The 13,950-nt window shown below is 40.5% G+C and overlaps 1 protein-coding gene across 5 annotated transcripts in view; it reads left to right on the forward strand.

The window, feature by feature from the left end:
• Positions 1–320: 320 nt before the first annotated feature.
• Positions 321–13,950, forward strand: part of PARD3B (par-3 family cell polarity regulator beta) — a 433,237-nt gene continuing 419,607 nt past the window's right edge. For all 5 annotated transcript variants that reach the window (XM_075430672.1, XM_075430673.1, XM_075430677.1 and 2 more), the window contains exon 1: positions 321–509. In XM_075430672.1, coding sequence (XP_075286787.1) covers positions 390–509 — 120 coding nt within the window. In that variant the 5' untranslated portion in view covers positions 321–389. The remainder of the gene's footprint in view (positions 510–13,950) is intronic.

Consider the following 13,950-nt stretch of genomic DNA (forward strand, 5'->3'; position numbering starts at 1 on the left):
TCCACGGGGAGCCGCGGCCCCTTTAAGCCCGGCGCGGCGCAGCCCGGCCTGCCCCGCCGCGCTCTGCCGCTCCCCGGGCGAGTGGCGCCGCAGCCCCCGGCCGGGCCCGGCCCGCGCCTCCCCGCGAAGCGGGCGGGGAGGGGCGGGCACAGCGGCTCGCCGCGGCGGAAGGAGGCCGCGGCCCCGCTCCCGGCGCTGCCCGCGCTCGCTGAGGCGCGGCCCCCGGGGCTCCGCGCGCACCTGCCGGCCCGCCCCCGCCGCGCCGGGGACAGGCACCTGCCGGCGCCGCCGGGCCTGCCGCACCTGCGCCGCACTCCGCCGGGCCGGGCCGGGCCGCGCAGCGGGGGCCGTTTCTGGGCGGGCAGGGCAGGGCATGGCGGCCCGCTGAGATGAAAGTGACCGTGTGCTTCGGGCGGACTGGGATCGTGGTGCCCTGCAAGGACGGGCAGCTCCGCGTGCGGGACCTGACCCAGCAGGCCCTGCAGCGCTACCGCAAGGCCCAGGAGAAGGTGAGGGCGCGGGCCCGCGCTGCCCGCTCGAGGGGCCGCGTGCGGGGCCGGCCTGCGGGGTGAGGGGCGGCGGGAGCGGGGCCGGCCGGGGGAAGGCCCGGGGGGTCGGCGCTGAGGGCCGGGCTGCCAGGCCCCGCGGCCGTGGGGCCCACCGGCTAGGGTCCGAGCGGTGCCCGCCCCGCGTGGGCCCATGCTGTGACCCTACTGCCAGACCCTGCCTGGGGACAGCTGGTGCTGGCGGGCCGAGGGCGTGCTCCGCTCACCAGCTGTCCCCGGTTACCTGCGTGTTTTCAGGCTTCTTGTGTTACTGCTGTGCGTGTTGACTGGCAAACTTGATGCGGACACAAACATAACTTGTGTTATTTCCGTTAAAGCCGGTGTTGTCTGGCACCAGCTGCTCCGTGCGGTGCTGCCTGCGTGGGTAGGTGACTTGCTTTACATGAAAGGAGCTGGAGTTTTTCTCAGGTTGTACCTAATTGAGCATAAAAATAGTTTCTTCTTTTTCCTCCAAGAGGCAGGTGCTGAAGGCTAATGGGATACTGTTTAACATTGATGAACGGCCTAGTGTTGCAAATACTACTTTGGGAAAGAGATTTCAGTTACAAGCCCTGAATTAAGGGCTTGCAGGATTGTCCGTCCTCCTAAGATTTCTGAATAAAAAGTACAGCCAGCGGCTTATGGGATCTCTGTTATGCCCCGTGCTGGTTTCTTCTGTGCCGAACCAGTAGTTTCATATCCTGAGTGCAAAACTGGAAGTAAAATTCTTGCCCTTGCAAGTTTATTTTGAGAGAACCTTACTACTGATACGTTAAATCCATCATGAACAGCTGAGACTGCTCTGTGGTAGAGATTATAGTGGTCACCATGTTAGTCTTTATGAGCAAGCGTAGTGCTTTTACGTGCCTTAGATACATAGAGCTTGACAAATGTTTTGTATGAAAAATCTTTTACCTAATGAATATTTTATGTGTGTAATAGCTGCAAAATGTTCATAGAATTCTTGGTGCTATTACATCCAACAGTCAGTGAGACCTTTTGCACTGAAGTGTGGTTCAGAGTACTAAAACAGGCATATGGTATATGTTCAAGAATGGGGTTTATCAGAAGCAGAATTACTTTCAGCGGACTTGAACTTAGAAATTTAAAATTTGATTTCAGCTCTGATTTGTGCTTGTGATGACGTTGGAGTTAGGCTCATGATGATGGCTGAAAGGTGGCCTACAAAATTTTTGTATAAATACTTCAAATGCCTTTCCTTCTCTCCTCCTTGTTTGTGGTTTTGTTTTGGTTTTTTTTTAATCCCTTTAGAAAGGAGTAGAAGAGTGTTTGCATTTCTGGGTAAGGCCCTGGCAGTTCTAGAAGGCTCAATGAGCACTTTGTAGGAGAGAAATTCCAACAACTTGACAAAGATTCAGATAAATGCTAGGCACTTAAGATGTACTGCAATCAAGTTAGTTTCACATGATTTTGTAGCCAGTTTGCAATTTAGGTAGTATTTAAAGAAAATATTTTTATGCTGAGCAGTCATTTCCTATGCCCTCTTCGGAGTGAGGTCAGAGTCATCTAGCCTTCTCTATATGACAGCCAGAGGCCACAGGTTGCATTTCTGTCATATTTCTTGCCTTCACAAATAAATTTTTTTTTTCTTGGTTACTTCCTTATCGAAATCTCTAGTTCCATATCTGCATCGTAGGTGGACAACACAGGATACAGGCCAGTTTCTTCAAAAATTGCTGAACTCCTCGAGTAGTGGTGATTCGGAGCTTGTACAAGGACGTGTAAAGAGACAGAGTGGGGGAAGCAACCCAAGGACCTGAAAAATAACAGAACAGGTTTTCATTCAAGTTGCTGAAGAAAGTTTTATGACTACTGCACCCTCCCTCCCCTCGTTCACTGGAAATTTAAACAGTTCTCTTGCAGTGCTTTGATTCATTACTTTTCGGTCTACGTTATTTGCAGTGGAACTAGCTAAAAAGACAAATAGATAAATTTCCTCTTACCTTGTCAAGCATCATTGGAAGTTAGTGCTCTTTCCTGAGGGAAAATCTAGGGCTGGTAAAATAGATCACACAGAAGTCGCAAACAGTTAATTTTATTACCTTGTGGAGAGTTTATGTCCAATCTAACATGGATGGATTGCCATTTTCTTTCTCTTGGCTCTTTGTAAAATTAACTTTCTTTACAAAAATGTAGAATCTTATAGAGAATTATCTGAAGATAACTGGCAGCTAAAATCTGCTGTGAGGTGTGGGCATGCAAACAGGTTTGCGTTAAAGATAACTGAAGATGAGTTTCTCTTTTCAAAATATTTAGAATGTTTGGAATACTTCCTGTGGCAGAATGGTGCTGTTTCTGTTGGCATGTTAAGTGTTCTTTATGCAGTTTTTTTTTTCCAAGTGTTAAAATCTTTTAAAAGAACAAAGTGGGAAATGGTATTGTTGAAGTGCCTAAAGTTTTTGGAGAAGAGAGGAAAGTAGATACAAGGAATATCTTTCATAGTTGCAGAATGGAAAATGAAAAGGCTAGCTAGGGTGCAAGCTTTGGGAAATTTTTGTTAGTTATGTATGTGTATGAGAGGCGCTCTATTTTGGGGATTGTTCTGGAAGCCTAGTTTTGCTATTGCACTGCAGTCACTTGTCTGGAAAAGGGGACGATATGAGATTAGAATATTAATTCCTGTATGTTGTAAAATATTTGAATTTGTGTAAAAATAGAAAAATTTTTAATTGGTTTAAAGTACTTAGCACTGCTTTATACTTGTAATGAAGGGAAAGTTGATGCAGTAAATGACTGAGTCTCTCATTTCTGTGAGACTTTTGGTAAATAAGCGAGAACTCTGCAGGCAGTTGCTTATTGTGGCCTGCTGTGTTTTCTTAGCAAGTTTGATTTGGTTTCTTGGCTGGGCTGTGTTGGCAAGGTTTGGTCTTGAACGCTCAATTGCTCCATTAAGGAAAATAAAATACTGGGCCATTGTTTCAGCTGAAAAATCAGACAGTGATTGTTTTTTGATGCTGCTGAGCTTATCAGTGGGTTTTTAGAGGTACTGCTGCAGTTCTGAATGAGCAGATCTTGTCTGATTCACTGGAGGGTACAAATAACTGGACTTACAAACTATTGTCTGTGTTACACTATCAACAAAGAGATTTCTGTGCTCTGGATTTCGTGATGTAAATAGTCTGGGGTGTTTAAGACAACGTTTGGTTAATCAGCTGCTTTGTGAGAATTGTAATTTTTCAGGGAAGTGACTGTAATCTCAGAAAGTAACTTGTGTTTTGGTGAAATGATGCTCGGTGGAACTTTTTTGTGCCTCAGGATCTGCTTTTGTTGCTGTTTAGTAATGTGTGTGTTAAGGCTTCCTGCTGACAGGTAGATATAGTAGGATTAGTGATTCCTTACTGTTGGTCCAGTCCCTTAGTATTTCTGGTACCTTGGTATTTTTGATGCCTTGGGGAGCACCTGCATGTTGTCTGGTGTGTTTAGGATTCTTTGCTCGAGTGAGAGCAGATGTACTGCAAAATACTTGAGCTGCTGTGCCTGTTTACCGTCTTTACTTCTCTCTGGCTATCAGGCATAGCCCTTGGATGCAAGACAAGGTACCTCATTGATTGTTTTCTGGTGAATTGTGAGAGACCTTTTGTTTGGGTTTTTTTTCTGAGTGTGTGGATGAGAGAGGAGGAAGGGTTCTGGGTCAGCACAGAAGGGTTCCATGTGCTCACATGGTGGTGTCTGGGTCTCGTGGTCCTGTTGGTACGGAAAGCAATGTGTGCCGGGGAAAAGAATGGCTATGAGACTACCAGGTGAAATCCATAATGAGTTTTCTTCAGGCTGCACTGAGATTTTTCTCAGAAAAAATGTATAAAAACATCTTGCTGCTCCAGATGTTCTGTATCTCTCTGGAGGAGCCAGAGATGGGGAAGTAATGTTTGTTTATCATCTGTGTTTCAATTTAGTCATGTTTGCATGCATGGCACTTACCTAGATGGCTTGCTTGAAGTGACTATTTTGACTGTCTGAAGTCTTGTTCGTAGAAGCTAGTTGAATGGGTAGAACATGGAAGCCATGCAGCAAAATTTGATAAGCACTGCAATTTTTCATTTAAATATCAATTGAACATTTGTCATTTTAAGTGCAGTTGAATTCTTCAGTGGCTCCCTTTCACAGCCTTTGTGGGCATCCCTTTGGGAATGCTGACACGGACAGTCAAATATTAGTTGAACTATCTTACAGAGACTTGATCTCCAGTTGTTACGGGCATTAGAATGTGTGTTTACACCGATGAGAATGTACGGAAGCCAGTTCTGGAATGGTAATAGTAATTTTAATTGGCAGTCAGACTGAGTAGGAAGCAATAATGTAGTGACGAAGTTGATTTAAGAATGGTGCATTTTAGATTAGAGTGAAAATACTGGGTTGTTTGGGTTGTATTGGCTATCTTTTCCAAGTTAGATGCGTTTAAAGAGCTAATGCTGCAGGTTGACTGTCTATATAATTTTCTGGTTCCTACTAATAAAGTACTTTTCCCCTTTCTTTCTGTTCTTGCTTGTCCCACAACATGACAGTTAGTTTTCTGGAATTATGTGTTGCTGTTGTAAATCAGCCAACAAGCAGAAGGAGAACTAAATGTTCTTGTAGTCTCTCTAAAAACATTGGGATAAGGAAAATGACAATTTATTTTGACTCCAAATACTATACTTACAAAAAATGTTTGCAGAAACAGAACAGATTTCTTCAGAAGATAAATGTGGATGGTTTTGAAAGAAAGTCTTTGTTATGAACATTTTTGTGTTTTGGGCGAATCTTAAGTCTTTCATAAAGGCAGACTAATACAGTTGTATTTGTGTGGCACTTTTGTCTTGGACCTGGTCTCTAGTTTTTGGGTTTTTTTCCCTGTCCCAATTTGTCTTAGAAAATTGGTTTTGTTTTATGCTCTAATAGGGATGGTTTAATCCAGAATATTTATTTTGCCAAACCAATTCTAAACTCTGTTTTTAAAGTACTTCTTTTTTTTTGCTAGGAAATGTTTTAACTATTAATTCCCATATTTGTCTTAGTATTGCTTAATCAGCTAGAGTACGTTAGCGAGCTTTTACATTGTCTTGGAAATTGATGTATTTCCATGAACAGCTTAATTATCACTTCTGCATTCAACCTTGGGATTTGTCCACTGTGATATCATACTAAAAAAGGAGAGTGTGACTTGATACACTGCTTTTCCATTACTGTTGTATGAGTTTATGTGTAACTGACTCATGTATGTATGAAGACAGGCTACGTAAGTAGGGGGAGTAAAGAAAAGGAAAGGAGACAAACGATTTTAAAAATTCTATATAAAACAAACTGTTACTGACTTAATAACACTGGTGGTGATATTTCATTGAGATAGCTTTCAAGTGGCAGAATTTTGGGTCTCTTAAAGAATTTTCAGAATCATTTTTACAGTTAATATTAAGAGTTAATATTAAGAGTTAATAAGTGCCTGCCTTTTTATCATGTTGTGTAAAATGTCTGCTCCTGTGCTGCACCGTAGCCACTAGTGTTGATGTTGAGATTTTGGTAGATTTCCAGCCTCCTTTTCTCTTTCCAACAGGTGTTTGTAATCCAGAGAGAAAAGCTGCCCTTACACTTAGTCAGACTTGTCATACAAAATGGCTTATAGGATGTTATGTACTTACATAACCTAGAAAGAAAATTTCTGATACCTCTCTTTTTAAGGCGCAAACTACTGCCAGTAGCTTGGGCTTTTGGCTGAATATTAGGTTATCTGATGTTAATGTGTTTCAGGGGAGCTCAGTTGAAGGGTAGGGCTGGGTAAAACTGATGGAAATTCAGTAGGCAAAATCAGAATAACTCATCCTGGAAATATTGCGGGTCAGGCTGCAGTGTATGTGATGTATTATCACATTTTCATTTTTGTCACCCAGATCATGTTTATTAAGTTCTGAGTACTGTTCAATTGTTGCCACTTGAGAGACAGCAAAAATTTTGTAATAATGGAGTGTTAGAACAGTCACATAAGGAAGCCATTGAAGAGCAGTACAGAGTTCTCAGTAGTGACTGCTTCCTATTGTTCTTTGTCCAGTTGAAGATAGACTCCGGGTAGTCTTGTAAGAATTTGTGAAGAAGGAATTTAAGCCCCAAATGGTATCTTATGTATTTATTTCCAACTTGGGAACCGCCATGTAGTATGATAGTCCTAGTGTTAGAAGAACCAATTCCTTCTGGCATAGCATGGAACCAGGAGGTGCTTTTGCTTGCTGCATAAAACACAGCTTTAGTGGTTTTTTTTTCCCTAATTATTTGAAAAAGGAGGGTTGTGTTCTATTGGTATTTTCTTAAAAATGTACTGGTTTTGTTTTTAACTGATTTCGTTGTTTGGGAATAATGTCTTTTGGTTCATGTTATATGACTATACTTTCCTCCTTCTGTGTTCAGTATGGTAGGTCAGTTGCATCGCACCATACTGTGTAGAGTCTCGCATCCTGCTCCTGAAGCAGCAGATTTCCTCCCCCATTGAGCAGAGCATTCTGTAGGCTTTCCTAATGATGCTAATGTCATAACTGCAGCTTTCCTAGGCATGAAGACCTATTGCTTCGTTACTGAAAACTCCCTCTAGCCCCCTATTAAGATGCCTGTGTTTCATCTTTCATGAATATGAGAACACTAAAGGTCTTGAGCAGTTAGTATTGTTGAAAACAGATTCTGTTTTGTATTTTTGCATTTCATTCTTGAGTCTCGCTTATACATAAAGATACACCCATTTTATGTCAGTGAACTTACTAAACAGAAGCAACGGGCTCATGTGAATGACTTGCTGATAGAAGTGGACTTCTAAATTGCACTGACCAGACAATGCCCTAGATACACCGGTAAATTGAGGAAACTGCTTCATATGAAAAATTTAGAAAATCAGTGTGTTACAAGATCTTTTGGAAAAAAAAAATTATGCGGTACTTACATAGTATCTTCCTTAATAAAAGGATTTTTTTGTTCCCTTCAGGTTGCATGTTGTTATTGTGGTAGTTCTGTAAGTCTTATCAGTACTTTATTTCTTACATAGAATTACTTCAATAACTTATTTGTGAAGAAAATTTTGTGTTGTAAGAAATTACTGATTGCGCTGGACTTTTTTTGGACAGTTGTCCTCGCTGTAAAGAGGAGATACACAAGACTTGATTCTGTAAATGTTTTTTTTTTTTCTTAAGCCTAGTGATTGTGCTACAGACACCTCCATTATATGAACTGTTGTAATGTCTTAATGTCATCAAAATCTGTCTTACTTTCCAGTGTAACCCGTAATTTTTATGCCACCAGTACATCCATTCGGAACTGATGGCTTGGCTTTGTTGTGGCAGGTGCCACAGCACTATTCCAGCGCTTACATTTGCTCTTGGGAATGCTCCTGAGTTGGGAGGTTTAGACAAGTTGCTCATTGGTTTCTAGAGGATGCACTGGCAACATTTATTGCCACCGTGAGACCTCTTACTTCAGTGCTTCTCTTTATTGGCTATTACATGTGTGAAAAAGAAAACTCAGAATGCTTTAATGAACATGCTTCTTGCTAGTAATAAGGATATCATTTGTGTGAATGGTAGATAGAGAGGAAGATGAATGATTGTGGTCTAACAAAGACTGATACTTGGAATCACAGAGATCAGCCTGATAGGTAGAGGGTAACAGCTGGCTCTGTGTTTGTTTTTTTTTTTTCCTGGCTAGGGATTTGACTTCAAAGATGAGGCTCCATTGAGCCAAATGGTTTTACAGCCCAGCTTATCTGATAGAATGTTTTCCAGATTCCCAGCAAAATACTAGCTATTGGTGAGTCCTAACATGTGCCTTCCATGTCACTTCCTTTACAAAAATGCAGTAATTTCTCAATCAGTAGAAGAAAATGGAGTGCTTAGACTAAAAGAGAATTTGATACCATCCAAAGAAGCAATGAGACCTGCATTCCTGGAAAATTGTGTGCTTTATTTTCTTTGACTAATCAGTTCCTCTGCTCATCTCTTCCATAAAACGTTAGAAGACTGTTCAGATTGTTACAGAAGATATTATCTCATTTTCATCAGTCCATCAACAGCTGAGCTGATCTTTATTGGCAAACCTGAACATCTAAATTATAAATCTCCTGAGAGGAGAAAAAAATACTTTATATAATAATCTGTCTCTTTTAATTTGGGTGTCAGCGTACATGTCAACTAAGAGTAGTTCCAGGTCCAAAGAGGTTAGAATCCAGCAATCCAGGTTAGAATCCTGCTGGGTTAGTCCCCTGTATGTGGTGGATTTGTCCTGAGTCCAAACTTTGGAACAGATCTTGAGCACCCACCTGTAGACCATCCTGCAGTTAAGGATTATTTCTTTTAATGTGGCCATTGATTTGTGCCTTCCCATTACCTGTGAAAGGTGGTGGTAAAGTAGTTACTGTTTTCACATTGCCCTGAAAGCTACTGTTACGAGGTTCTGTCCTTCCAGTAAGTAAATGGGTGATCTTCAGCTGCTACAGGAGGTGACGAAAGATGCATGTACCTGCTCTGCAGCTGTTCTCTTGGCTGGTGTGCCTGTGGGGCAGGCTGACTTAAATTAAATGCATCTTTATAAATTTTGGTGATGTCCATATAGAGATAGCTCCTTACTTATGTTTCTCCTCAGTCTATAAGTTTTGAGAGCATATAGTCTTTCATAGACTTTTTTCTTTTTTTTGTTAGTCTTGTAGTGCTGAATGTCATTAATGGTGATAAGGGCAGAGTTTCACATAGAGGGCTTGGGGTATAATTCTACCGTTTTTCTATGTTTTAAAGGATCTGTTATTGAATGTAGATACCATTCACTTCAGTTCCTGTAGGTCAGACATTTTTTGTTGAATGACGTTCTTAGTGGTACAGTTTGCCTGCTGTGGCTTTTGCCTAAGCTGACTATGGTAATTTTTTTTAATAAATCCCTGTGATACTCATTTGGTGATGAATTTGATGGATAGTATTTTGAGTCTTACAAAGCTTTCCACTAACACTCTCTGATTGCCAACTTTTTTATTTCTCAGTAGAAGCCAGAAGTGAAACCAGACTGCAAACTTAAGGCTTAAGACTTTGCTGTTAGTGGAAGTGTTGGTCGTAGACTGATGGGGATACAGACCTTTTGTAAGTCATAAGTTTGCTGTCTGTCTAACCCTGCAACTCCTGCTGTCGGTTGCAGAATGCCTTTCCTGTGGATCCCTGGTTAGGCAGCTATTGAAATTCTCATTCTGCCAGCTGTAACCTTTTCTATAGTGCTTTCTTAACTAGTTCAGTAAGGATTTTGATGGAGGGTTCTCATCTCAGAATTTTTGTTGAATTTATCCTAGATGCTAAATACCACAAGGGTAGGACAGAAATGCAGAAGTGCAGAAGTAGGACAAGCAATAAACAAGACTACTTGTGACAGTGTGTCTGCAAGTCTTTGAAAAGTGGAAGTAATTCAGGGGTTCTACAAACTTGATCAAGGTGAGGTTGCTGTTTTGCAGCAGTTTAAGCCTTGAAAGGCTTCATCATACCTCTTCTCTTTCATGGGTAAGTAAGGCCTATGCGGTCATGTTACAAAAACTGTTACTTGGTCTGTCCAGGACAAACCCAGGCAGGTAACTTCCTCTGTTGATTGTCTAGTCTGTGTCATACTTTGTCATCAGTGAATAGGATAATCGTACTGCATCTCACCTGTATATTTTTTTAACTGAAGTAAGCTTCTGCTTTTAAAATAAGTAATCTGGAAGTCTTCCATTCACTACTTAAGAACTTCCTTAAAGAAATAACTTATTATTTATCTTGCTTTTTACTTGAACTGCGAGTTAGTCTACTTGAGAGCCTGTATGGAAACCAGAACTCATACAGGAAGATTTTTTTTTTTTTCTTCTTGCTGAGTAAAGTCTCCAGAGGGTTTGCATTTAGGAAAAAAAAAAAAATCAGTATTTGTTAAGCTTGCAGGAAGAAGTGAGGGAAATGTTTGATTGATGCAATAATGTGTCTGCATGTTGTGAACATTATGAAAATGAAGTTTACCTCCAAATCATATGCCTTCTACTCACATTGTTCCAGCCAACAACTTTTTTAATTCAATGATTTTTGTCAACGTATAATGTTTTTTCCTAATCAATAAAATAATTTGCTACAGTAAGGGGTTGTCAGCAATATATTGGATTATTTTTACAGGCTAGTTTATTTAATATTGAGTCAGGACTTCTAAATTTGAGGAAATATCTGGTCTGCTCTAGTGTGCCAAAAATGTGGCATATTTTGCTTTGGCTCACTGACTTTAATTGTTTTTTCTTTAGGTTATTCACTCTAGTGAGACTTTCTATACAAATTGCTCTTGTCTTTTCGTCTAGGTTGTCCCCATCTCCCCCTTCCAATTCTGTAGGATAGGTTACAACAGTACGCTGATACCAAATTTACTTTGTTGGCATATTTTTCAGAAAACTGTTTCTAGCAGTTGCCTTGTTTAACAAATATGGCTCTTTTTATTTTATTTTATTTTTTTTTTTATAAGTTTATGTTGGAAATTTGGCTGTCATCTACTTCTGGCACCTCAACCTGTTCTTTGTCTGCCCAAAGAATAGAAGATTGGAAAGGAGATTGCTCCCTTGACTTGAATTTTCCCATGTCTTGTGTGGGGTAGAAAGACGTGCTGAATTTTTTCAAGGGCTGAAGGGAGTTAATGTGCTCAGCTCCCACAGAATTAGGCTTGTTTAAAAAGACCTAGCTGCTGCCAATTTACAATTAATTTTCCCCTGCTGGCTGTAATGAATGTATTCTGAACACATGTTTCAGGAGTTACTGGCATTATAATCTACAAAAAAAAAAAGCGCCACCCTCCCTGAAGAGCTGGACACCTGGAATAGTTGTGTTGGGCCACAAAAACGAGAAAGTTCATTCACATTCTGACACTGTGCATAGAGAAAGACCAGTGTTTGCATAGTAGTAGTCATGATGCAGACTTTGTGTAGACTGCTGTGATAAAGAGAGATAAAAGTGGGTGGTTTTTTTTTGGGGGGGGGGGGTGGAAAGTAGGTGTTTTTGTGTGTAAGTATAATCTAACATTAGCATCTGTCCTCTCAATGATAAATGGTGACTCCTCTGTGTCATGGAAGAAGATTAGCACTTGAAAATCCAGAGATGTCTTCTCTATTAATGTTTTAGCATCAGCTATTTGGATAGCTCTTATTCAGCTGCTGACTGATGGGAGATACTAACTTTGCCTGAAAAACCCTCATAAAAACCACTCCACTGGCTTTATAAATAGCAAAATTAAAAATTAATTTTTGCTCAAAATACTCAACATAACTCAGAAATGCTTGAAAGAACACTCATGGCCTGTGCATTTGAAATATATTACTTCTGAGGATTTTTTTCCTCCTTATGAATACTGTTGTAGTCAATACACTTATTTTTAAAAACTCAACAGAACAAAATTGCTCTAAACCCTTATTCTCTTCACAAACCTCCACTTGAAGTGAGGTGGATCAGATGGGAGTATGCCAGTGATGACCTCTTAATCCTTGAGTGTGGAAAAATATTGGTTTAGGGTATCTTCCATTTAAATTAGATTTTGTGTGTTGTGGGGGAGTAATTGCAGCAAGTCAGAAACTGAAAGGAGTAGATGGTTTATTTTTGTACGTGCAGTGTGGTTTTTCTTGTTAGACCTTGCATGTAGCATTAAAAATGTAGTATGAAAGTTGGACTGTGTCATCCTTCTCGCTCTCCTCATCCCAGGTCTCTGCTAGCTGTACTTGCAGTGTGGGGTTTTTGTTTGTTTTGCTGCAGCAGTGTTCACTCTGGATACAGGCTGAATTCCTACTTTGGTTGTGGTTTTTATATATAATGAATTTTGCAGTTTCGTATGTTGCCATTGTATTCTTTCTTGTCTGGAAGAACAAAATATACATTCATCGCTGCTGTCATTTTATTAAATAAGCCATATTAGGAGACACTAGGACAACACTAGGTGGGTCTTTTTTGGTAACTTCAGATGTTTCAAATGTAATGTACATCTGGCAGTATACACACATTGTTTGTCATGGCATGACACAACTGTCTTTTGAATTCAATGAAAGTGGAGGAGTCTGGTTTATTGTTCATACTGCAGTTCATTAGTGGCTGTAGATATGAAATGAGCATCTCACTAAATGGAAGTTTGGTCAACCTCTGACTCTTGCCTTAAAGGTTTGAGAACAGACAATATGAAAAAAATACCAGCTTCTTTCCAGATGGCTGAATGCTTGATGTGTCTTTATGTTTAGCTGTCATTCAAATGTGAATGCTGTGGTGATTATAAGTGTTTTCCATTTTTCTGGTTTGAAATGATCCCTTTTATGCATTGTGTCTTTAGCGAGTAACTGTTTGGCTTATCAATAGGGATTTTAGAGCAAAAAAAACCCTCCAACTTGATGGTATAGCAAAATCCAGGATGTCAGTGTTCATAAGCAGACTTGATAGTGGGGGTCTTAGCTCCATGTGCCGTGTTGCAGACAGTAGTTGTTTGAAATAGGTTGTAGCGGACTATTAACATTCTGCAGAATGTTCTTTCAGTTTTGAAACATCTTGTGCATGAGAAGTTTCGTACTACAGGTTTTTGTTAGTGAAAAAAATGTTTTTCTGCATTTGGGGGGGGAGTTTGATAGAGGAGGCTTTATTTCTTTTAATTGGGAGGGAAAAAAGCTAGATTTAGTTTTTAAACCATGAATATGAATCATATTTTTTAATGATAGTTTTGGATAGATATGCGAGTTAATGCTCAAAGATACAAGCTACAATTTAATGATGAAACTGTTTGATACTGTTGTAATCTTGCTAAAGCACACTTAATGAATTTTCAGGCTTTTTTCTTGTTTTTTTGTTTTGGAACCTAACTTCATAGTTAGTGTAAGAGATACCTCTAACAGTGCAGCCAAAGCTGTTGCAGGTTCTGTAGGAGGCCAAATCATTTGCCTTTTGTGACCATTATACCAGCAAATTCTGATGTTATGATGTTTTCTGTTAACTGACAATAGCTGTTTCCTTACTTAGTAGCTGTTTAAAAAAGAGAATCAGCTGCTTCATTGCATGTGCTGGTTTCCTTTTTCAGGCACTGCACATAGTGATAAAATTTAGTGAAAGTAGATCCAATTACTTGGCTGAAAAGCCTTCAGCATCTTGTGGCTGAAGTCATCAGTGACCAGCTTTTTGCCAACGTTTGTGTATGTTGGGAAACTGAGTTATAACCACGTCTGTTAATGAGAAGGTAATGTTACGCTGGAAGTCCTGTTGACAGTGCATTGTGATAAAGCATTCCTGTAACCTGGTTAGCCTTGAACATTGTTGTGGATAATGGCTGTGTTGTGTCCTGTTTGCTGTGGGCATTTCCAGTAGGGCTTTGTTGAGTTTTGCAGTGAAATCTTGCTTCTGTAAGTGCTTGAGCGTGGCATAGTATGTGGAGCCGA

This window comes from Opisthocomus hoazin, chromosome 9, assembly GCF_030867145.1.
Source record: "Opisthocomus hoazin isolate bOpiHoa1 chromosome 9, bOpiHoa1.hap1, whole genome shotgun sequence".
NCBI classification, from domain to species: domain Eukaryota; kingdom Metazoa; phylum Chordata; class Aves; order Opisthocomiformes; family Opisthocomidae; genus Opisthocomus; species Opisthocomus hoazin.